Source organism: Bos indicus x Bos taurus, chromosome 5 (assembly GCF_003369695.1).
Source record: "Bos indicus x Bos taurus breed Angus x Brahman F1 hybrid chromosome 5, Bos_hybrid_MaternalHap_v2.0, whole genome shotgun sequence".
Lineage (NCBI taxonomy): Eukaryota > Metazoa > Chordata > Mammalia > Artiodactyla > Bovidae > Bos > Bos indicus x Bos taurus.
In genome coordinates this window covers 94,238,573-94,261,222 of record NC_040080.1, presented here as the reverse complement: position 1 = coordinate 94,261,222, position 22,650 = coordinate 94,238,573, and the positions used below count along the sequence as shown (strand labels likewise).

General features: G+C 53.1%; 3 protein-coding genes across 4 annotated transcripts in view; all 3 read right to left on the bottom strand.

Annotated features, from left to right (window-relative positions):
• Positions 1 to 14,053, bottom strand: part of HOXC4 (homeobox C4) — a 37,668-nt gene extending 23,615 nt beyond the window's left edge. Inside the window, exon 1 of the mRNA XM_027543079.1 lies at positions 12,000 to 14,053. The gene's annotated coding sequence lies outside the window, so the exon portion shown is untranslated. The remainder of the gene's footprint in view (positions 1 to 11,999) is intronic.
• Positions 906 to 9,111, bottom strand: HOXC6 (homeobox C6). 2 transcript variants are annotated; one of them, XM_027543080.1, is made up of 2 exons: positions 2,805 to 9,111; positions 906 to 2,104 (listed from the first exon to the last, which is right to left on the bottom strand). In XM_027543080.1, the coding sequence occupies exons 1-2, from the start codon at positions 3,202 to 3,204 to the stop codon at positions 1,773 to 1,775; spliced, it is 732 nt and encodes a 243-aa protein (XP_027398881.1). In that variant the 5' UTR covers positions 3,205 to 9,111; the 3' UTR covers positions 906 to 1,772. The 2 variants fall into 2 exon arrangements, with proteins under 2 accessions (XP_027398881.1, XP_027398882.1); XM_027543081.1 differs by having other exon boundaries at positions 1,636 to 2,080; positions 2,805 to 3,264.
• Positions 14,054 to 18,626: 4,573 nt separating the features above from the next.
• On the bottom strand, positions 18,627 to 22,211 carry HOXC8 (homeobox C8). The gene is made up of 2 exons (XM_027543076.1): positions 21,713 to 22,211; positions 18,627 to 20,318 (listed from the first exon to the last, which is right to left on the bottom strand). The coding sequence occupies exons 1-2, from the start codon at positions 22,146 to 22,148 to the stop codon at positions 20,026 to 20,028; spliced, it is 729 nt and encodes a 242-aa protein (XP_027398877.1). The 5' UTR covers positions 22,149 to 22,211; the 3' UTR covers positions 18,627 to 20,025.
• Positions 22,212 to 22,650: the final 439 nt, after the last annotated feature.

Below are 22,650 nucleotides of genomic sequence, written 5' to 3'. Positions count from 1 at the left end.
CCCCTTCGCCCCCCCCGCTGGTGGAGGCGCTGGAGGGGGCGCTGGCGGGGATCTGGAAGGTCTGGAAAACTCTGGCGGATTTTTTTCCTCCGGGAGACCCCCTCAATACCTCACCCCCTACATCCACTCAGGTTTCTCTGGCTGGGCTTAGGAAAGACGGCCTGAGCTGGGGAAGGGCTAGGGTCTGGCTGCGCTCTTCACTGGCCTAGTTTGAGGGGAGAAGAAACAGTAAGGAAAAGACGGGCTGGAGAAGTAAGGAAGAAGGAATTTGGTCCCGGCCACGTCAGGAGTCCCAGAGCAGGCGAGAGATCAGTTTCCAGGCTTTCTTTTCCGAGATGTCCTTGAATCGCTCAGGCCCTGCAGAAGGGCTCAGATCCCGGCGGTCTTCTTCCCCTCGGCTCTCCGCCTCCGCCACGTTTCGCAAGAATCCTGGCGCGGGCCGGGGGCTGCCCTGCTAGCTCCGGCGCCTCCCTCCCTACTCCGAGGAGTGGGCGGGGGCGACCTGGGGCCTGGATGATGCAGCCTTTCTGGCCTTTGGGGGTCCGGGGTTCAGAAGCCGAGGACCCCAAACTACCAAAGACAGGAAGAAAGGCCTGTGTGGGGCCGGAGACCAATGCGGCCAACCCGGGGTCCCACTCTACCCCCAACCAAACCCATGCGGCCTTTTTTTTTTTTTTTTTTTTGCGGTTTGAGTGCGTTGCTCTGCGTGGGGAGCCCAGAGAGGCCTCCCAGCCCCCAGTGCGACCCCCGGGAGAACCGCAAGGCCGGGATCGGTGCCGGGCCGGGCCAGGCGCGTGCAGGGGGCCGGGGGCTCGCAGGCGGCGGGCAGACGCGGGAGCGCTCAGAGCCTGCTCCAACTTTAAGCCTGAGGCCGGCGGGCGAGCGAAGTAACAGAAATCCCGATATAAACTTTTAAAAATAATATCAGTTTTATTAAATATTCGAGAACGGATCCAGAGGTCGGATTTATACAGGAAGGTAACACGAGGGAATTTTTTTAATTTGTTTTTTTTCTCCTACTGGCTAAACAAACGTCGCTCACTTTTTTTTTCTTTTCGTAATTTTCCCTCTCTTTTTTTTCCCTTTTTAAGATTGGATTGGAACACGGACGGTGCTAAACATAAATATAAATACAGAGACCACAAATACAGCTAAAAATATTCACACAGAAACGGTCACAGTTTGTAATATGCCATAATGACCCCCAGGATTCTTTAAATACAATTCGCCTGGGCTGGGCATTTGCTGGGGCAGAGGGGCCGGGCGGGGGCTGCGGGGAGGCCCTGGGGGCTGCTGTGGGGCCCGGACGCGCCCTCCTCGGGCCTCCCGCCCTCCCCGGCTGCCAGGCCGGGCCCTGAGGCCCGGGAGCAGAGGCCCCCGGGGCCCGGGAGCCAGCTTTCTGCACGGGGGCGGGGATGGGGGGCGCCGAGGGGGTGGGAGGCCAAGTCCTCGTTTGGAGGGAGATCTGTGGAGTCTAAAGCGAGGTTCAGGGACGAGCCCCAAGGCCTGGGCGGGGGAAGGGGCCTGCAGACGAGCCGAGAACGAGCTAGCGAGGGAGCGAGGAGGAGGAGGCGCCTGGTGAAAAGAGTTTGTGCGGTGAGGGAGGGGGGCGTCCAGAGTTGACTTTTCAGGTCCATATTTGACTCCCTAATTTTGTCTCAGGGAGTCCAAACACATCAATTGTGCCAGTGATAAATATAGAGTGTGTGATTAGGAGGGTATTGGGGGGAGCGAGGGAGCAGGAGAAAGAGGGGTGGCAGGGACAGTCCTGGTCACTCTTTCTGCTTCTCCTCTTCTGTCTCTTCCCGCTTTTCCTCTTTTCCGCCCAGGCTGTCAGCCGCGGCCCCTCCGCCGCCCCCTGAGAGCGTGGACGTGAGATTAGACTCTTTTTTCCACTTCATCCGGCGGTTCTGGAACCAGATTTTGATCTGTCGCTCGGTCAGGCAGAGCGCGTTGGCGATCTCGATGCGCCGGCGCCGCGTTAGGTAGCGGTTGAAGTGAAATTCCTTCTCCAGTTCCAGCGTCTGGTACCTCGAGTAGATCTGGCGACCGCGCCTCCGGTCCGCTCCATAGCCGACCCCTAGAGATCCGGGCACAAAACACACTACAAACAATCAGCAAGGCATCCTCTGCAGATGATCTAGCCTAGCACAGCCCTGACCCTCCCAACTTGGCCAGCACTCACGGGCCCCTCCGGCTCCAGCCTTCTCCCCTCTGCTGTCCCCACCCCCACTGGGGGTACAGCCAGGATCCTAAACTCATTCAGTCCCCCCCCCTCCCCGGTTGGTAGGTGTGTCCCAAAGAAAGGTGTGTGGGGGGTGGGGGGACAGAACCAAGCAGGAAGCTGTAAACTAAAAGCTGATTTTTCAGAAAAATCTCAAAACACTGGGGATGAGGCCCCATTTCTCAAGGTCTGGGCTCCCCCATCTCCCCAAGCGCCCTAGCCCCTGGGAAACTTCTCCCCACTTCTCTGTCCCATTCTCCCCCCACTCCCTTCTCCTCAGTCTGACTCGACTTTGGGGGCTCCCCCACCCCCTCCCCTCATCCCCTGCCCTGTTCCTGCCCCCTCAACTCGCCTTAGAGCCCTCCAATCCGTCAGGGGCCGAGGGGGCCAGGCCCCTGCAAGCAAGCAGGAGGCGAGCAGAGGGGGCAGAAGAGGGGGCCCTGTCTCGGCGTCGGCGAGGAGACGAGCGTGATTGTTTTTATGGGGCCATAAAAAACTCTCTCCGCCCGTTCTTCTAGGGAAGCCGGTCATAAAGCCAGTTCAGTTTATTTAATTTATATCTCGGAGCTGTAAAACTCACCACTGTGCGAATTCATTCGCTGCATCCAGGGGTAAATCTGGATACTGGCTTTCTGGTCCTGGGGCGCAGTCCTGCCCTGCTCAGAACTAAAATCCTGAGCGATTGAGGTCTGTGTGTTATGTCCTAAGGTGTTTTGTCTGCAGTTTGAGAGCATGTCTTTCTCCTGGTAAAAGGAATTAGATCCATAGTCATACGGCCCTCGGCTGGAACTGAACACGACATTCTCCTGTGGCGAATAAAAGGGAGTCGAGTAGATCCGGTTCTGAGCCACGGCCGCTCCATAGGTCGAGAAATGCCTCACTGGATCATAGGCGGTGGAATTGAGGGCGACGTTGGGGAGGACGTCCTGGCCCCCGGCGAGGTGGCAGGATAAGGAAGGGTTAGTGAAGTAGGAATTCATCCCTTTGCCTTTACCTGGTCGGGCTATGATTTCTTTAATATTTATTTCTGTCTCCAGTTTGTACTCGGAACTAGATGGTTATAGGGACGGCTCCAATCCAGGACAGACAAAATGACAAAGTCAGCTGACCCCCTCCTAGCCAATCGCAAGCCAGATGTCAAGAAGGGGGAAAAAAATCGCTTCTGCTTCTGTTGATTCCCTAGTTGAGACTAAGTGTGTGCTTTGAAAGTAAGACTTGGATTTCTTTTAAAAATATATATGTAAGAGAACTGATTTGAAGGTGAAGGAAGGGTGAATGTCCTCTAGCAGGGCCTTGAGGCCCAGAAAAGGAGAGTTGCACTCCCAGGAAATCTCTCAGCCCCAGCTAACTTTGCTGTGCTGTGGCCACAGGAGAAATCTCTGTATTTTCAATTTGATTTCATCTTTTATATCTGCCCTCTTCTAAAATTACACTTTGATTTCTCCATAGGAGGAACTCCTTCCCAGCTCAGGGGGTTCCCCAGAAATCTTACAGGAAATCTGGTTTGATACTCCAAGGAGCGAGTTCCCATCTTTAAACCAGTCTATTTTTACCCGAATAATTTTTTTAAAAATCAAGAATGGAAAGAAATTGCATAAGACATGGTGTTTAGAGGAAGTAGAGTATGTCTGAGAGTTGGGGGTGGCGGGGGGCATGTGGGGAACCCCTAAGTCTAAAGAGGGAATGCTGAGTCTTCAGGGTGCAGTGGCAGAGCTGAGGTGTGCAAAGGAGCCATGCATCTGCTTCCTCTCTCTCCCAGCCCTCCTCTCCCTCCTCCTGCTCAGGAACCCCTTTTGGGGGAAACTCTTACAGCATTTTTGCCTAAAAGGGAAAATTTATTTTAAAATACAATAGGAAAGGAAGAGAAAGAAGTAAAAGGTGGGAGAGAGAGAAAAAAAGGAAGAAAGGAAGAAGAAAGAACTCTGAGAGTCTTTCTAGACACATCAACTCCTGTTTATGTTGGTGAGAATTTATGATTTGGAGCCAGCCAGGGCCGTTGGGGTAATTCACATAGCATCCAGCCAAAGAGAGAAAGCTGGTGGGGCTCTGATGGACACAGAGACAGAGCGTCTTGCAGCCTCAAGCCCCTGCCCAGGGCAGAAACCCCTGCCCCTCTTGGACGCTGTCCTGCCAAGGGAAATGCCCCTGGACCTGAGCTCTGGGGCTTGGAGATTCCAGCCAAGGTTTCCTGGGGCGCTCTCTCCCAAGGGCCAGCCACACCTGGTGGGGCCAGGCCTCTCAGCAACTCCCTACCCCCATTTTCTTCCCACCTGGGGGCTGAGAAAAAGGAAGAGAAGGTTAGGAAAAGGCAGCTGAGTCCGAGGCTTCTGAGGAGCCGCAGTGGGCGAACGGAAACAGCGGAAGGTGTGCAGATGGGCTTTTTCCTCCTGATTAATCCAAACTTCTTTTGATATTGTAACATAGGCCGAAAATGCTCTGAGTTGACAAAGTGGGGGGTGGTGGGGCAAGCGAAGGGAACAGTGGCAGATCATATTTTCCCCTCACCATTTTGGGGAGGGGGAGAACTGGCTATAACAAGAACCCGGATGTCGCCGGATTTTATGATCTTTTCCTTCTGTGTAACAAAGCGGAGTAATCAATGGGTAGCAATAAAGCCATAAACGGGACTACACTGGGAAAAAAACTCGTTTATTCATCTTCTGTAACGTTAAGGTTTCCCTGGAGTGTCGCTAGGGGGGAAAAATAAAGTTTTGAACCCAAAAGCAGACAGTATGTAGGAGCTGATGGAGACAACATGTTAGTTAATACATGAACCTCGTAACGGGATGTAAGAGTCTTCCTGCGAGACAATTTGTGTTGGCTTTTAAAAATACAGCCCCAGTCCTTCAGAGAGGAGAGAAATGTGTTGGTGTTTAGAAGGACAGGGGGAAGGCCCCTATAATTATAAAGGCTCCCTCTCCTGGACCATACTTTCCTCTCCCCAAGGAAATGAAGGTGAAGTGTAGAGGAGGATTCTTAAAATAAGAAAGAAATTTTGAGATGAGTTGTCTCTTTTGGGGTGTCATGGCAGGTACACAAACAGACACCAGCATGAGCTGCTTTTCGCTCTAGAATCCAGCTGTCCTCGAATTCATGGCATGCCTGGGCAGGGGTTTCCAACAGCTGGCTGGGGCTCCAGGCCCCCTGGAGGGCAAGAGGGAGAGGGAAAGAGAAGTGGGGAGGGGATGGAAGGAAGGCTGAGGGGGCTGAACTAAGGAACAAGTCAGTGCCCCCCTGGACACCAGTAGCCGCTCTCTGAGTTCCCAGTCTCAATTCTGCCCTAAGGACAGCAGTGTTACACGAAGAACAGGCCGGAAGAGAGAGTAAATTCCCTCCCCACCCCCCCTTCAGAGAGAGATTGCTAGAGGGATAAATCATGTCAGTGATATTTCCTTCAAGATATTAAATTGTTGCAATGTACAACAAATTGAATGATGGAAGATAGGATGTCTTAATGAGGTTTCGCTTTCAATGACTGTTGATTTTCTATGTATTTTAAAATCTCTTTTATGGGTAGGTGGGGGAAGGAAGGACCTTGGAAGAAAGAAGGGGCTTCTGGGGAAGCATGCGCTGCAGCTCCCCAGCAAGGATGCCTGGGTTTGTTTTCTTGAGCCCCTTCTAAACCAAGTGTGGAGAGGAAAAGGGTGCCTAAGTTGGGGAGAGTCCCCTTTGGGGCCTAAAGGCAGTGGGCGCAGGGGGTGGGCGCCCTGAGGAGCAGAATGTAAGTCTCAGCCCCGGAAAGTTAAGTGTTTTATTACATCCCTAAACAGAGGGCAGAGACGGAAAGGTCTCGCCAATTTATAATGAACAGGAACCAGCTGCTGGGGGTGGGGGGAGGCAGAAATGCTGGAAGAGGGGAGAAGGGGAAGCAGAAATACAAATAAATTCTGCCACTGCTTAAAGACTTTCGGCAAAATTAGTTTCTAACACACTTTTCCCCCATCACCTTTCGTTCCTCAGGAAAGAAGCCTTCTTCCTTCAGTTAGATCTTTAATTATGCAGCTGAAATTTGCTGGAAGGATTCGCTCCAAGGGGGGAGAACAAGTCAGATGAGCCGAATCTTCCCTCCCTTGGATTATATTTTCCTTTTCTCATTTCATGTTAATTTTATTTTTTTGGCAAAAGAACGACTGTCTATGGGGGGAAAGCTGGGACTTGGGTTTTTCTAAATATATTTATATTTTCCTGTTAAATTTGTCTGAAAACAATTATGGAAACTCATCAGCAGAAGCAAGAACAGATGTTTTATTAAAACTGCAGTTGAGCTCTTGTAAATATGCACAAGTCCTGGGAAGGAGGGGGGAGAACTAGTTCTTTGTTTCTATAAAACAAGCCTAGAGAAATCAGAGAACACCCCCTCATCAGGCCCATTGGTCTCCGACTTGCTCTGCCCCTTCGGCCTCTGGAATAGGGAGGGGGGTTGGCGGCAAGAACGGATTTTCGCTTTCGGAGCTGGAATCAGTGGATTCAAAAACAGAATTCAAAAAATACAGAAAAGGAATAAAAGGGAAAGTTGCGGCTCCCTGTCTCAGCAACCAAAACACATGCTTTTCATGAACACTAATTATAGGAGAGAACTCATTGTAGGTGCCCTGAGCCTAAATGGGGGGCAGTCATTGGTCGGGAGTCCCCAAGGGTTGCATTGGAGGCTGGACACTGGAGGGTTTCCCAGGGCAAGTGTTAAGGCTCCTATTCCAGCCTTATCCTGCTCCAGACTGGGGATTGGGGGCCTGTGTATCTCTGAACTGGGGAGAGGGTGGCTGGGTCTGGCTTCTGGCCCTGGAGAGGTTCATGGGTGGGTTCATGAAAGGTTCACCTTGCCTGCCTTTGCTTTCCACTCTGCTCTGGGAAATATATTAATTAATTCTAGGGGAAGAGTATGTGAAGTGAGAGGCATGAGATCTGGAATTTTTATTTGGGGCCATTCTTCTCCAGAGGTCCTGGTTAGTTTGTGTTCTCCCAGTCTTCTCTCTCTCCCCAGATCCCCCAACTCTGCGCCGCTGTCTGTGACTCACCCAGCCTCACACACAGATACATACACACTCCATTCCTGGCTGCCGGCGCCAACTGCAGCCCGGCGCCTCCGAAGGCTGCTCAGGGACGCGGGCACTGGAGCCGCAGGACTCAGCAGTCGGCCTGAACGCCTGGCTGCCTGGAAGCCCCTACAGCTGCCCAGCCCACCCCCTGGATCCTTGACTTCCAGGGCGGGAGAGGAGCGGTTGCCCCACTGGCCCCTTTTGTGCCACTGGGCGAGGGCTGAAATCCCTCTTGCAGAGAAAGCTGAGTTTCAATAATTGTTCAGCTCACCTCACAATAGCACTGTTTGGTTAAGGCTTTGCTGTTCTAGAGTGATTGCTCAGTTGGCCCGACTGGCTTATGATAGGATTTTTTTTATTTAAAAATTAAAAAAATAAATCCTACTCCAAATGCCTAGTGTTTTGTGTAAGAGATCCTTTGATCTCCACAGAATGCAGAGTAAAAGGCTTGCAAAGAGTTTCCTAGTCCGTCAGAGAACCTGAACGCAGGGAACTGGGTCTGCTTGGGGATACCCCAGCATAGCTGACCCAAGGAGCCCCCAGCTTCTCAAAGATCCAGTGGGGAAACTGTCTGAGCTCATACCTCTCCACACATGTGTTGTACTGCAAAAAAGAATGCTCTTTCTCCTTTCAAAGTTGAGGCATGGAGACACTTGGAGAAAAGTGAAATTTGACACACCCAGCCCGGAAATGGATCCCATTTGGGGGTGCTGATATTCTGGGGACAGGGCCCAGGCTGGCCAGCTGAATGGAGTTGGGGGGCAGCAGGGAGGCGGGATAGAGGAAAAGGCCAGATGGGGCATGTCAAGCTCCTGAGAACTGCCCCAAACACCTCAGAGGCCTGCGCTTTTGAGCTGAGAGGTTGAGAGGCTACCCAAGCTGCTTTTGCTTTATTTGCAATTAAACAGAGAAGAAAGGTACCTGGAGGGGCTCAGCTAACTCACATCATATTTTCTCTTCTCTCTCTCTCTTTCCAGATTTCTGCCTGACCTTTCTTTACCACCACTCCACTTAATGCTACTACCATCAGCAGACACACACTCCCACAACGGAATTTGTTTGGCTTCTCTGGCTGAAGGTTAAGAAGTACAGTAGGTCTTCAACATCTCTATCCCATCGCACTCAACCCTGAGCCCATTTGGGCCCCCTTTGGAAGAAATCATTTCTGGCTTTAGGGGCCTGGCCCCCAAGCCTCCCACCTCTGTCCCAAGCAGCTGAGTATCAACTGAGGAGGGGGCATACAGAAAGCCTTCAGACATAGTGTCTCATCCCCATTGGGAATGGGGAGGGAATTCAGATCCTGAGTGACATTTCAGGGAGGGAAAGCAAATAGTCCTGTTTGGCCCAGGAGGGAAAATTAAAATCCAGAACACTCAGAATATTTTTTGGCCTCCAGAATGAAAACAAAGGATCCCCAATTTTCTGGCTTTTCTTATATCCCTCCATGCAGAGTACTGCTTGGATCCATTTTGGAAGTTTTGAGAATTGTAAAATTCAAGAACAAGAACGCGGCATTTATGACGTCACAGTGAGTTGTCATGAGGAAATTGTAAATGTCATAAAAGTTACTACATACAGCAGGAGTTTTGTGTGTGGGTTCCCTGCCTCCCCTCACTTCCTCTCCCCCCACCTGTCTCCTTCTTCTTCCCCTGGTCTAAGTTTTCCCACTTGAAAATAAAATATTATTAAAGTTCTGGAACAATAAGCCAACAAGAAACACTGTCCTCATTTCCCTATAAATAATTTGATCCTTTATTGTTTGCAGATATGAAAGAACCATTTAATCTGCGCTGGCGAAAAGAGGGAGAGAGATGGGGAGGGGGGAATTAATTTCAGAAACGAGAGAATATTACTTACTTCGATAATACTCTTTCAGATTTGATAGCCAGGAGCAAAATTAGAGGCGAACAGCGGCCTCTCCGACTCTACACCTGGCGAGATTGGAGATTTATAGGATCTTTAGTGAAGGGGCAATTTAATTTTGTAGGATTTGCTTAAATTCACTGCTATTTTGGGGGGCTGAGGAGAAGGGAGGGTGATGGGGAGAGCGACATGCCTTATCTAGCTTTATGAATCCGCCAACATTAGCCTGATTTAAAACCCAACAACCTGTGTCTCAGGGAAAACTCCTGCAGAAAGGAGTGGGGTGAGGGGGATTCGGCTTTCTCAAGGAGTGTGGCCCCCTTAACCGAGCAGTTGCCAGGGGAAAGGAAAAAAAGCTGGAGGCCAGGGGAGGGCTGCTCTGTCTCTCCACCACCAGGACACCCGGAGGTTTATGGTATCTCCATAATTCCCCCGACCCTATAAACAGCTGCCCTATTTTAGGACGATTTCTGCTTCCTCCCCTCGGAAAGGGAGAGCGAGGGAGGTGGGAATGGCGGAGCGGGGTGCCGGAAAGGGGAGGGAGTTCAGGATAGCGCCGCACTTTGTTCTCCTGGGTGAGTTTGCTGTTTGGCGGGTTTCTGACGCAGGGTGGCAGCAGACAAAACAAGTAAACAACTCACAGACACAATAAACAGGGGCGGCTGCAGCGCCGTGGCAGAGGCCGTGGGCCGTGATGAGGGGCACACTTTGGGGGTAATGTCATCCTGGCACTCGGGGCCGCCAAGGCCTAAAAGCTCAAGGCTGCCCTTGGTGCGAGAGAAGATGGGAAAGAGCTGCACGCCTCGCACCCGCGGCAAGTCTGGACAGGAGATTCTGGGGAGGAACCTGATCACCTAGGGAGTGGAGTTAAACCCCCGCCAGCTCCTCTCCCATCCTTACTTTCTTTCCTGGGGGTTTTAATGGACATTTATACCCCAGCCTCTGTCTTTCCTTGGCCCCAGAAGGGAGAAAGAAGGCTGGTTAATTCTCAGCCCTGGCTCACACTCAGTGCTCTAGGCCCACTGGCAGTCAGACCAAGCTTCAGCTATCTCTACGGCTTGGGTAGCAGACAGGATTAAAATAAAGTTCCACCAGTAACCAGATCTAGGTTTCTGGGGAACTTTGAGATCCCCTAGTCCGCTCCACATATGACACAGGCAAAGCTGAGACCCCGTCAGCAACCAGAGCGAGCAGGAGTGGGGAGATAGGCATTCACCGCACCCTCATCCGTCTGGCTGGCTTTCTCCAGCGGCCTCTCCAGGCACCTTAGTCCGTCCACAGCCGCCCCAGATCATTGCCCAGAGGCCACCTTATTAACCACTCCAATCTTCTCTGCCGCCTCAGTGAGGCTTCGAACACCAAGGCCCAGCGACTGCTCAAAACTGCTCACAGGCATGCCTCACCGACCAAAGTTTCCCACCGAACTCACTTTCAGCACAACTGGGCTCGCCTGCTCAAACAATCCTGAGTTGGGGAAGTCTGCAGGGAGGTGTGGAGAGGAAGCAGAAGGAAGTCAATCTTTCCCCAGCCCAGCTGCTTGGACAGCAAAGGCAATAAGGTCTAAGAAAACCTTTGTGGCATCTCTTGGTTACTGATACCCGCATACTCCGATTCCAGCACGAACACATTTTCAGCAGAGCACGCACAGAGGGCACCCAGTGCCTCCTTGAGCCTAAGCCCATCTAGTGAGGGCTAACAAAATTTCGCACGCACATAAAATGGTGTTTGAGCGCATATAGGCATGGTAATACACAATTAACCACTGAGGAAACATGAGTCTGTATATATTCGTGCAGAAGTCTGCGCCCGTACATTTGAGCCTCTATCTAATAAACGTATAAAGCTACCAAGCCTGGTTTCGGAACATAACAGCCAACCCAACAAGGCCGCCTTCTCCAAACAAGGTCGCATTCTTCGTGGGGATCACAACTGTCAGACCAGGGGGAGAAAGGGTTTGCTCTGCCCATTTCTCCTTAGCTAGGAGCTGGCGTGTGAAATACAGCCCGTGGCAGGACTGACAAAGCCCCGTAAGGGACAGGCCTGAGGTACCCAAAGAGTGGACTCAGTGGAGACTGCTGGGGGCCCTGGGCTCAAGGGAGTGTCATCAGACCCTGACCCATGGATTCAGGGCTTCTGCACAGCCTTAGCTCTGGGTGTGCAGAGTCCTTGAGCCCGATTCTATTCTCAGCTGCTCTGGCTATTATTAGATAATCACAGGAGTGTCCTCCTGCTCTTAGGACCTTGTCCACAGGGAATTTGGCTTGCAAGGAGGGTGAGGGTTGCCACGGGTGGCCCCTTTTGTGCTTCTGTTTGAGTGCCATCGAGGGAGAGAAAGAAAGGAAGGAAAATTGAGAGTAAGGAGGGAAGGAAGGGGCTGGCGTTTGGGGCTGGGTTTTTCCCCTGGCCAGACTAGAAAATGGAAAACTAGGGCCAGTCACTGCGGCTAGACTGTCTCTGCATCCCTCTGGGTCCTGAGGAGAGTCTAGGGGTGAAATGAGTGGGAGCCTGCAGGACCATAGCCAACAAGGGACAGAAAATCAATGTATAAAAATAATATATAAGGACATTTCAGGATGGTGCTACTAACCCGACAACCACCAACCCTACCACTGTGAAATCTCACTAACCACTTTCGTTCGGTTAGATCCCTGTAGGCCGAAGGTGATACCCCAGCCTAGCCCAGGCCCACCCCTCCAAAGGGAGGGGGCCCCCTCTAGTATTCCAGGTGAACCCCACTGGCCCGAGTGGCCTTCTCCGGAAACTGTTGTCCTGGGGGGGGGCGGTGAACAAAGACTTGTCCCCCTCCCCCAGTCAGTGCGGCCATCTGCTGGGGCGGGGGCAGACAAAATACAGCGAAAGAGAAATAGAGGCCTCACCGATCGGCGGTTCCCAGAATACGCCAGGAGAAAAGCTCCCATTTTCAGGCCTCCGGGGCCCCTCCACTGACCCACGGTACTCCCCTCGCCCTTTGCAGGTCGCACGGACTCGGGGTCTGAGCGGCCGCGGCCTGGCTCCCCGGGGCGTCAGCCCCAGGGCCGCGCCGGGGCGGCGAAAGAGCGCGCGGCAGCCGGAGCGGGCGGCGGGCTGGGCCCATTTGGGGAGAGCCAAGCGCTTTTCTCGATCGTAAACAAGGAACGCGAAATTAGCCCCTCGGCAGACGCCTCTGCCGACACACAGAAGTCCTATTGCGGGGGGGGCGGGGGGGAAGGGGGAGAGAAAATGCCATTTCTTCCCCCGGGAGAATACCTCCCAGGCCTTTATGTCGGCTGCGAAAGGGGAATTTTGGGGGGGCAAGAGAGGAAGGGAAGGGGATTGTGGGGGGAGGGGAGGGAAGATTCACCGTCAACTCGGGCCCAAGGGGTTTGATTTGAATGCAGTCGAACTCTATTTTTAAAAATTTGATAAAACAGGTTATCCCCCCCCCTACCCCCCAGGCGACTAGTCTGGGTTTAAACAGGAAATCGAGGAGTGGTCCCCTCCCCCACTCGGGCTTGGCGCAGAAGCCCAGTCGCGCGTTTGGGAGAGGATGGGGGGGGGGCGTGCTCCTGGCTCGGGCTGAAGGGGACTCTGGACCCCAGACTCTCGGATCTCTCTCTAGAAGTATGCACCCTCCCCTCCCCCAGCTCTGGGGTGTGTCTGCCTTGGGTGTGTAAGCGAGTGTGTGTGCGTTGCCCTTTATAAACAGAAGCTCACACATATAGGGGCCGCCTCGGACCCAGGCCAGGGAGCAGGGCGGGGTCATATATCAAGCTGCAACACATTCAGGGCCACGTACATTTGGAAGAAATTAAGCCACTGTGTTATGAAACCATATGTGTTGGGTTAAGACTATACAACACGCCATTAGCACCAATTATTAGGAAGATCCCCAGCGCCCAGGACCCTCCGGGCCGCCCAATTCTGAGTCCCGACCCCGTAAGTCAGTCGTGCCCCAGCCGTGCATTGAGACCTCACTACCTCTGCTCATTCAGGAGGCCCTGCCGGCGAGGCCTGGTCACTGGTCCCCACCCATTCTAGGGCCTCTTCAATTCCCACCTCCGCCCCAGACAGGGCAGATCACAGCCCAGAGCAGCCAGGCTACGCGGGTGAAGCAGTCCAGTTGGTATCCTGGGTGGGGTGGCCGCGGTTGGGGGTGGAGAACGCCGGGCCGGGGGTGGGGGGAGAAAAAGCAGATTGGCCCCCATTCTCCAAGCACAAGATGGCTTTTGAGTACGGAGTCCCCCACCCCCACCCATCCATCCGCAGTGCAGAGCACCTCCCATCTTTCCATCCGCTCGAGTGGGGGTGGAAGCAGGGGGTGGGCAGACGCTCTCCCCTCCGCTGACGCGCACCAGCCACCAGCCTCCCCCCTAATTGCCAATTAACAGGCCCCGCCGCCCGCCTAGCTGCGCTCTCTTCCTGCTCCGCGGCCAGGCCCTGGGCCCGCACTGCGCATGTGTGAGCTCTAGCGGTCGCGCTCTCCGGGAGGGAGGGGGCTGCGGAGCAGGGAGGGGGCACTGGAAAGTTTGTTTGGGGGTTGGGGGGCTGACTCTGCTCGGAGGGCATTGGTTACAGCTTACAGGTTCTCTCTTCTGCCCTGGATTTTGAGCTCCCGAGCCCTCTCTGTCCCAGTCCCGTTAGCCAAAAGGCCGCAGATCTATAACAGGTAAGGACAAGGTCTGCGCACTAGACCCCGGCCTTGAGCCCCACGCAGTCCTCTGGCCCCCCGACCCCCAACTTCAGCGTACAGTGACATAAAGACAACATACTTCCCCCACTACCATATTCCAGTTTAACCCAATTTCTCCCCCACCCCCACTTTTCCTTCCCATAATTGCCACGCGCCCACCCTCTCGCCCCCTCTCCTTTCTAACCAAGACAAGCCGCTGCTGTCCTTATCTTGAAACCGCCACCCAGCTACGGACCATTAGTTACATATTTGAACCAATAAGGAAACACTTACCGGGCGCTGCTGTCACTCTCCCTCTCCCTCTCTCTCTCTGCCTCTCTCTCCCACTCTCTCTTTCTCGTCTTTGCTCATTCTGTGCCGCTGCCGAGCCTGTCTCAGCTCCACATACATATATATGTATATATATATATATACTTTATAGAAATTTTAAAATAAAAAAGAATAGTCCCAATAATTAAAAAAGCCAAATAAAATTAAGGAGAGATGCAAGAAGGGGGCAGGAGGGAGAGCTTAGGAGAGGGGAGGGGCGGAGGCATCTGCAGCTCCCTATCTCAACTCCTGTTCCCGCATTCCTCCTGCCCCTTGGGGGGCTAGAGGGTCGGGAAGGGAGAGAGGGGTGCCCTCTACTCCAGCCTCTCCCCCCGCCCCCCTCCTCAGGTGCTCCCAGCTTCCGGCAACTCCAGCTGGGAGGAAAAAAATTAAATGAGGGGAGAAAATAATTATTAATCAGATTAATAAAAAAAAATACTAGTAATGAAGGGAGCGCCCAGCGCAGGTTTCCCTGGCAATGGTTAGGCTCTTACAGGGAGGACTGTTCTGCGGAGCGCTCCGAACGGACAAACCACAATAAAAAGTTCACGTTCATGGATGGAATCCACATGACTTCTTGTGGCCAATCCAACTTGTGAGTCGATCGTAAACTTTTATTACTCAGCTGTAAATTTTCTGCAAACAACCGGGAATGCGATGCATTTGTGTAGCGTGTGCAAATGGGCGCCGCGGTCGCCATGTTTACCCAATTCTCTCGGAGAGGGAGCATCCCCCGACCCCCCACCCCACCCCCACCCACCGCCCACTCCCCACGGGCCGGGTTGCTCCTGGCTAGCGCGGAAGGGCGAAGGGGGGACCTGACAGGAGACAAGGAAGGATTCTGGCGCTGAGTCGGCTGCCTCCCTCTGCCATGCCGAATTTTACATATTTTCCTTAATAAATGGGGTATTAAGGTTGGCTCTGGGGGAACCACAGCTTTGCAAAGATTTGTGGCATTGGGGCAGTGACGGCAGCCCCGGCGGCGTGAAGGGACTGAGAAGGGATGCTCAGCCTACCCCAGTCATTTTTTTCTAGGAAGAGAACAACATCCTTCCCACTGGGGCGTAGGGGAAGCCCCCACTCCACCCCAGATGGGAACAGGACGGGGAGGCGGCTGGAAGCCTCATAACCAAGACTGACCTGGCCGTGGTCTGAAGAGCGGAGAGGGTTTAGGCCTGCGGAGGCAGCTTGGGGAGGGGGGGGGCGTGGCGTGGCGGACGAGAATGGGGAGCAGCCTGCAGAACTCCCAAAGCGCCCCTCGTACCCAGATTCTTTTCTCCGGAAAAGTGACATTCCTATCTCCCCACCCCCCAAGACCATCCCTAGGTCTCCTAAGGATGTCAGGTCTCCTCAGTTCCTAGGTTCAGATAGCAGCTTCCTCCTAATCTTTTTAGAATTAAATATAAAATTAAGGCCTATGATCGATCTTACTTCCCAGTTCTTTTTCCTTTGGGTGCATGGTCATAGGAAGCCTTTTTCTGTCTGGTCAGGTGGCCCAAACCCATCTGCCTTTTTCAGAAAAATTCCAATGTCTGGGCAACTAGGACACACCTTGCAGGCCCTGAAAAAAGAATCTATTCTTTCCTTAAATTCTACCTTCCATGCTAAACACCAGAACACGGGAGACTCCAGACCCCTGATTTTGGCAATGAATCCAGTGTGAGGGAGCCCAGAATAAATTCCCCCATAGAGACTATTTGCCACCAGTCACCACCCAGCCACTCTCCCCAACAAGCTGGAGATTTGAAGGCCCAAAGCTCTTCTCTTGGTTCCAGAGTCATGTTGGCATGGGGACTTCCACGGCTGGGTGCCCCACCCCAACCAACAGGGGGTCCCCTCATCCCCTCCCCAAACTTCCTCTACAGTAAGTGAAGCAGTTCCCTCAGCCGGATGCAGGGACCTCGTTTCTTTTACAAACCCACCCATAAATTTTATAACAGGTAGTTAAAAATTACGACAAGGAAGCAGTGGCCCAGCTTTTCACAATGGGCCTCGGGGAGAATGGGACAGCTCTGCGGGCAGTTCACCGGAAATTTTACTTCTAGTCTGTGGCACAACCTGTCTCACAGTTCGCTTTAACTGGCACGGGGTGACTTTCTCCAGCACACAGCCGCTGGGGCATCTCATTTGGGGAAGCTGAGGCTGGGGAGGCCAATCCACTCTCCCATCCTAGGGTACCCCAAGGAGCTTTTTAGGGCACTTATTACCTCCCTCATCCTCCTCCCCCAGATCCCCTACAGGCCCTCAATTCCCTTGGCCTCTACAACGAAGTGGGGAGGGAGAGATAATGCCGAGTGTTTTTTTTTTTTCTTTTTTGTTTTTAAATCCTGAGAAACGAATTTGCCCCCCAACTTAATAGCTGCATTATCCTGTCTCTACGGTTGAGATTAGAATAATAAATTCAAGGCGAAATGAGCGAGATGCTTCCACTCAGCATTTTGAAAGACACTATTTTTCACAAATCACAAATAGCTTTCGGAAGCCACTTTGATTGGCTAATAAAAAAGTAAAGAATGGGAGAAAGTCCTAGCTGCTGTTGCCGAATGGTCCCCATTCCGGTAATGGGACGGCGGGAGTATTTGGGAGGACGCGTTTCTAAAGAGAGCGCATCCCCGCTCGCAATTAAGTTCTCCCATAAAACGGGTTTTGCCTCCTTTTCTCTCCAAACGAGAAAACAGAGGCGGTGGGCACCACGGGCTGGGGGGAGCGGGTGCTGTAAGAGAGGGCGGCTGGAGATCTCTGGGTCTGGCCCACCCGTTGCCTCGCATCTCAAGCGATGCTGGGCGCCAGACGCACCCCGCCCTCCGACGCCGGGCTTGGGGCCACGGGCATTGCTGCGCACGGCCGGGGTTGAATGGGGCATTGGGTGTGGGGAAAATTCGGTGAGGTTCTTCGAAGGCATTTAGTGTAAGGTCAATGGCTACTGGGCCAGCGATTTTTTATTAATAGCAAGCATAATTCCACATTTCAAAATGAAACGACCCTCGCCGGCCCTCGGAGTCTGGACGCCCCGTGGGAAGGCCTGAGGTCAGAGCGAAATGCTCTCTGTTCGGGCCTCCCCGGCGGGCAGCCGGTGTTTCCCCTCAGCAAACGGGGTTACCTGGCTGGCCCGGCAGCTGTCAGCTGGGACCCCAGGTTCCGAAAGATTTACCCCAGAGCTGTTCAAAGCTGTTCCCGACTGCCTGCCCGCAGCCTGCGCTTCCAATCCGTAGCCTCTCTCGGGCCGCAGGACTCCCCTATTAACGACGCCTGATCCAATCCTGTATTCAAGACCACTTTTCGTGGGAGCCAGGGACTCAGACGCGGGTGAAATTACACAAAACTAGAGTCGACTTACTGGGCGTAAGTCTGGGGAAATCATTGAACGGGAGAACAGAGACTGAGAGAGTGAAGGGAGTAAGAGATAGAGAGGTCTGACCTCAAAAATATTTCAGTCTTTGGGGGTCTGGGTTTTTAAGACCAGAAGATCCCATCCCCTCCCCTCGTCCCATCTCTTGACTGAATCAGACGGCTTGTATCTCTGGAATTTGGTATTATTTGACCAGAATCTTGCTGGCATAAACAGATTTCTCTGTCTAGGACTCTCCAGGGAAGACCGAGAGACCTCTTGCCTCCTGAGTCCCTTAGCCTTCAACCCTTTATTTTGGGGAATGGGGAGTCCAGTGAAGACTGTCCTTACCCGGCTGTGGTTGGAGTGTGGGACTGATCACTCAGTGGGCCCACCCCCACCCAAGCCAATGACCTGAATTATAAGGGCAGGGCAGGCTGCCCAATTGCCAAGGTGAAGCTGAGAGGGCTTGAAACAGCCAGAACAGAGGCTGGAGTAAGTGCAAGCGGCTGGGTGACAGTGATGGCTCTGTGCTGGCTGAATTTGAATTTCAGACAGTGGACTCAGGCTGCTTGCCTTGCCAGTCCCTCCACCTTTCCCTTCTCTCCTCTCCCCTAGGCTTAAGCTCCCTTATCCCCCACTCTCAGGCTTCTTCCAACCAAGTCCTCCAGACTGCCTCAAGCCTCACATCCTTCCCACCCTGTTTGCTTTCTAGTGCTGGGTGCTGAGTACTAAGGGTTGACCATGAGAGATCAGAAGGAATCACATTTCCTCATCCTTAGCCCCAGCCCCTGGTTGAAAAAGGCCTAGTTGCTGGAGGGGCATGGGAGTGGGGGCAGATTTTTGATCTGGGCTCAGCCCAGGGCCAGGAGGAAGAAGATGGATGAGTGGAGGAGAAGATGCTTTCTTCCCATTGGGACCCTGGCATCTACCAACCCACTTTGTTTGGAGCCAATGTTCTCCCAAGGGCATTCTGCTCTGCTTCCTCCTCCTCCTGTTCACCTCCCCACTTTCACCTGCCCTCCCAGCCCAGCCAGCCCTCTCAGCTCCTCCACTCCTCTCCATGTGAGTGCTCCCCAACCCCAAGTCAGATCAGTGGAGGAAACCTTTACTAGAATATTGAAAAAGGGTAAGGAGGGGAGGGGTAGAAAATGGGGTACGATGGGGAAAAATCGAGTCAGTCATTACAGCTTCAAATATTTTTTCTCCATTTTTTATTATGACTCACGTATACAATACAAAGTACTTCGACCAGAAACAGAGCTGCTGCCGGGACACAAAATCTACATTCATAGCTGGACATAAAGACGAATGACCAAAAATTATTATTATAGATATATTTTTAACGTTGTTTTTCTTTCGAGCACATTGCATAAACAGAGGATTCAAGACAGTTAACTATACATTCAGTGCAATTTAGTTCTACTCTACTGGGGTTAGAAGCACAATAAAAGCGCACAGGACCGGCGGGCTAGGCAGTCTCAGTTGTTGGGTTTTTCTTAGTGAAATAAGCAGCAACAAACGACAACAAAACCGCATTACAAATACTCTCAAAGCAGGATTTCTTCCTATAGGTAGTGATAAAATACGTTGGAGGTTTCTTTCTTTTTTTTTTTTTTAAATTTTTTCTCTTTTTTTCTCCTGTATTAGGATTTTTTTAATTTCTCTTTTTTATTTTTTCAAGATTATTGCAGGTTCCCTTTAGGTAGTATGTTAAAGATTTACTATGATTATTATCAGTATTATTATTATTTTCATGATTATGGCGATTTCTGAGCGCTTATACCAGTGCAGCTCAGAGGAAGCTGGGCCCAACAACAGGAATTAGACAGCTGAAGGGGAGGAAGGCATGGGCCCGAGTGACCAAGGGATGGCTAGGTAGGATCTGAGCGGCAACTGCAGGCAGGCGCCTTTCTACCCCGTGAAAAGGGAGGAGGGAAGGGGAGACCTCGTCTCCTTCAGGTTTCCATCAGGTTCCTAGAGAAAGTCAAGGGGGTCTAAGTGGGGACTCCCAGGGAGGGAGAGGGGATATTCCTTGCTATCATTTTTAAAATGTCTTTGAATATCCTCCCTTTCTTTTCCTTCCTTCCTTCACTTTTTCTGTCCTTTGGGGAAAAAAGTCAATCTAAGACATTAATCCTAGCATGAAAACAAAGCCACGAGTCTTCTTCCATATTTTGAGGGGGCTCCCCTCTAAAATAAATACCAGAGAAGCAGGGAGGTGGCAGTGTGGCAAGAAGGGGCCGGGAGAAGGGGAAAGGGGGCCAGGTCTCAGACCTTAAAATCCAGGCAAGACTAGGAAGGGTGGGGGTAGGGAGAAGTGTGTGTGTTGGGGCAACGACTGAGACAGAAACTCGGAACTTTTCGCTGTGTCTCAGTATCCCCCCTCCAGCCCCCAAACAAATAAAGGTGGGGGGAAGTCCAAACGTAATAAAACCAGAGCTGCAAGTATCTGACAGGTAGTTAGAGTTGTGAGTGTCATTCTATTCTCTATAAAAGCAAATGACAGTCGTAAACTTCTCAATTTATCTGCTACCATAAAATGAAACTTCAAGGGAGTTGCTAAAGGAGGGGGGGGATGTCTCTCTTTTTTTGCTCAGTCCTTGTTTTCTTCCTTTTCCTCCTCTTCTTTCTCCTCTTCCTCGTTTCCTTCTTCCTCCACCTTCTCCTCATCTCGGGCTCCGGGCAGTTTATCCTTGTTGTTCTCCTTTTTCCACTTCATCCTTCGGTTCTGGAACCAGATCTTCACTTGTCTCTCAGTCAGTCCCAGGGCATGAGAGACTTCAATCCGACGCTTTCGTGTCAAATAAGGATTAAAGAGAAACTCCTTTTCTAGTTCCAAGGTCTGATACCGGCTGTAAGTTTGCCTTCCGCTGCGCCGCCCCGGAGCTGGACAGAACAGAAGCCCAGTCTGGTTATGTTTGGGTAGGGGCTTGGCTTTCCCCTGTCACTCTTCCTCCCCTGAAATCCCCCCCTCTGGTTTCCCCAGTTCCCCTCCCTCCTGCCTAAAAGGCAGAGCAGGCAAGGGCAGGAAAGTTTGGGGGGTTTGTTTTGGTTTAGCTTCACCTTGGGAGGTAGGGTAGGGGTGGGGGCAGGGACTAGGATCTGTCTGGAAAGCCGGGGCTGGAAGAGGCCAAGGGAGCACTGCAGAGTCCCCCCAGGCCTGCAGTTCCAGGAAACTGGCCCTGCAGCTTTGTTTACAAGTGCAGAGGGGCATTGGGTGAGAAGGGCTGGGGACAGAGTCTCTTTCCAAAAGGAAGGCAAAAGGGCTGGGGGTGAAGAAGTGAGGCTCTGCTCACTGCCCCTCTTCAGATCTCTCTGCCTTATGCCTTGCAAGGAGGAAAAATAATTGATCTCCTGGAATGTATCACTGCTTGGCCTGATTGCTAACTAGAGATCAGCAAATAAATCACGGGCCATCCTTGCTGGAACTTGTCGCTTTCTAGCTTCCCCTTTTACTTCGAAATTGGGCGATGAGGGGCCACCCTTGGAGGGGCTCATGACCTGAGCTGCCCTGAGGGTCTCAGGAAGACCCCACAAGCCTTTGATGGGGGGCAGCTTGGCTTCCCCCAGGGTCTTCTGGACGTCAGAGCCCTCTAACCTACATGGCCTCCCTCCTTTTCAGGACTCTTTTTTTTTTTTTCCCCTTCTCTCTGACTCCCTCTCTTCTCTCCAACTGAGGGAAGTAGAGCAAAGTTGGGGTAGTGGCCCTAAGGCTAGTTCTCTGAGAGGAGGTGGTGGGTACCCCAGAGAGGCAGATCACCTGTCCTTGGGGTCCTGCCACCCCCTGACCCAGCCAGGGGAGGGAAGCAGGGGTCTTCATCCCAAGACAGCCTGGCCACTGTCCTGGACTGGGGCTCTCTGCCTTATGGAGACACTGGCTTGTTCCAAAGGCTGATAACCACTGGGTCCCCCGCTCCTTCCCAGCCACCTCCCCAACTTTGACTAGAGACGGTGAGAGAAAGAGACAGACAGAGAAAGAGGAGGGGAGAGAGAGAGACAGACTGACTGACAGAGGTGGAGAAAACGTTTTTTTAACCCTTTGCACCCAGATACCACCTTTTCCCCCACTTTTACCCCAATCCCCCAAATCTCCCAGACAAACCCGGTGCCCCACCCCCAGCTGAACCTCCCAACCTCCAGAAACCCACTCAGGCCCGGGGGTGGGGCCCGAGAGAGCCCCAAGCCAGGAGGGAGAGCGAGGGCAGACAAAAAGGAGGCGAGGGAGGGGGGAAGACCCCGGAGCGCGGGAGACTAAGGGGGAAAGAGAAAAGGCTTCTCACCGTGGGGTCTCATCCATGGAAACATGAGGCTGGGAGACGAGTTTTGATTTAAGTGGCCTTGTCCTTCGCTACTGTTAGTGTTGGCGGAGGATTTACAGTCGGGATATTGCACCACGCTCGCCTCTTGCTGAGCCCCATAAAGGGACTGTCTGGGGAGCGCCTCGTAGCCATAGAATTTGGAGGCGTCTCCGTGGCAGCTCAGCGAGCACGGGTTCTGCTGGTAGCCCGAGTTGGAGATGCCCGAGGTGCCGTGGTGGAAGAAGTCTTGGACGTGGTGCGAGGCGTGCTGGAAGCCGGGCGCCGAGCCGCCGGGCCCGTACACCAGCGCATGGCTCCGGCCCACGCTCTGCGGGAAGCGGCAGTCGTAATAGGCCGGCTCCAGGGACTCGCCGCCTTTGTACTTGGAGAACAGGGGGTTGACGAAGTAGGAGCTCATGCTGGGCACATGAAAACCCGCCGCCCCCTCCCCTCTGGCTCCCGACTCCCCCGCCCGGGACCCCCGAAACTGCCCTCCCCCCGGGAGCGATCCCCAGGCCGGCCGGCTCCCCGGGGCGGCGGGCCGGGCTGGGCAGGTGGGGGGCGCCTGGGTGCCGGCGGCCGGCGGGGCGGCGCAGCTCCCGGGCTGGGCGCGGGCGGCGGCGGGCAAGCGGGCGGCGGCGGCGGCGGCGGCTCTCTTCACTGTCGGTAGGTAGAGCTCGCGCTCTCGCACTTAGCTCTTTCCTTTAACAGCCCAGGCGAATTCCTCAGACTCCCGGCGGTGGCGGCGCTTACACGCGATTCGCGTTCATCAATCCACGACATGAAGACAGGCGAGAGGGAGAGAGAGAGAGGGAGAGAGAGAGGGAGAGAGAGAGAGAGAGAGAGAAGGAAGGGAGGGATGGCGGGCGGGGGGTAGAGGGGTTCAGGGCTGGGGGGACCTGGAAGAAGGGGAGGGGAGG

Bases quoted from the DNA above. Each gene is read 5' to 3' on its own strand.
- HOXC6 (XM_027543080.1), bottom strand. From the start codon at position 3,204: ATGAATTCCTACTTCACTAACCCTTCCTTATCCTGCCACCTCGCCGGG. The intron at 2,105-2,804 runs GTGAGTTTTACA...GATTGTTTGTAG, and splicing joins GCGAATGAATTCGCACAGTG to TGTGTTTTGTGCCCGGATCT.
- HOXC8 (XM_027543076.1), bottom strand. From the start codon at position 22,148: ATGAGCTCCTACTTCGTCAACCCCCTGTTCTCCAAGTACAAAGGCGGC. The intron at 20,319-21,712 runs GTGAGAAGCCTT...TGTTCTGTCCAG, and splicing joins TCCATGGATGAGACCCCACG to CTCCGGGGCGGCGCAGCGGA.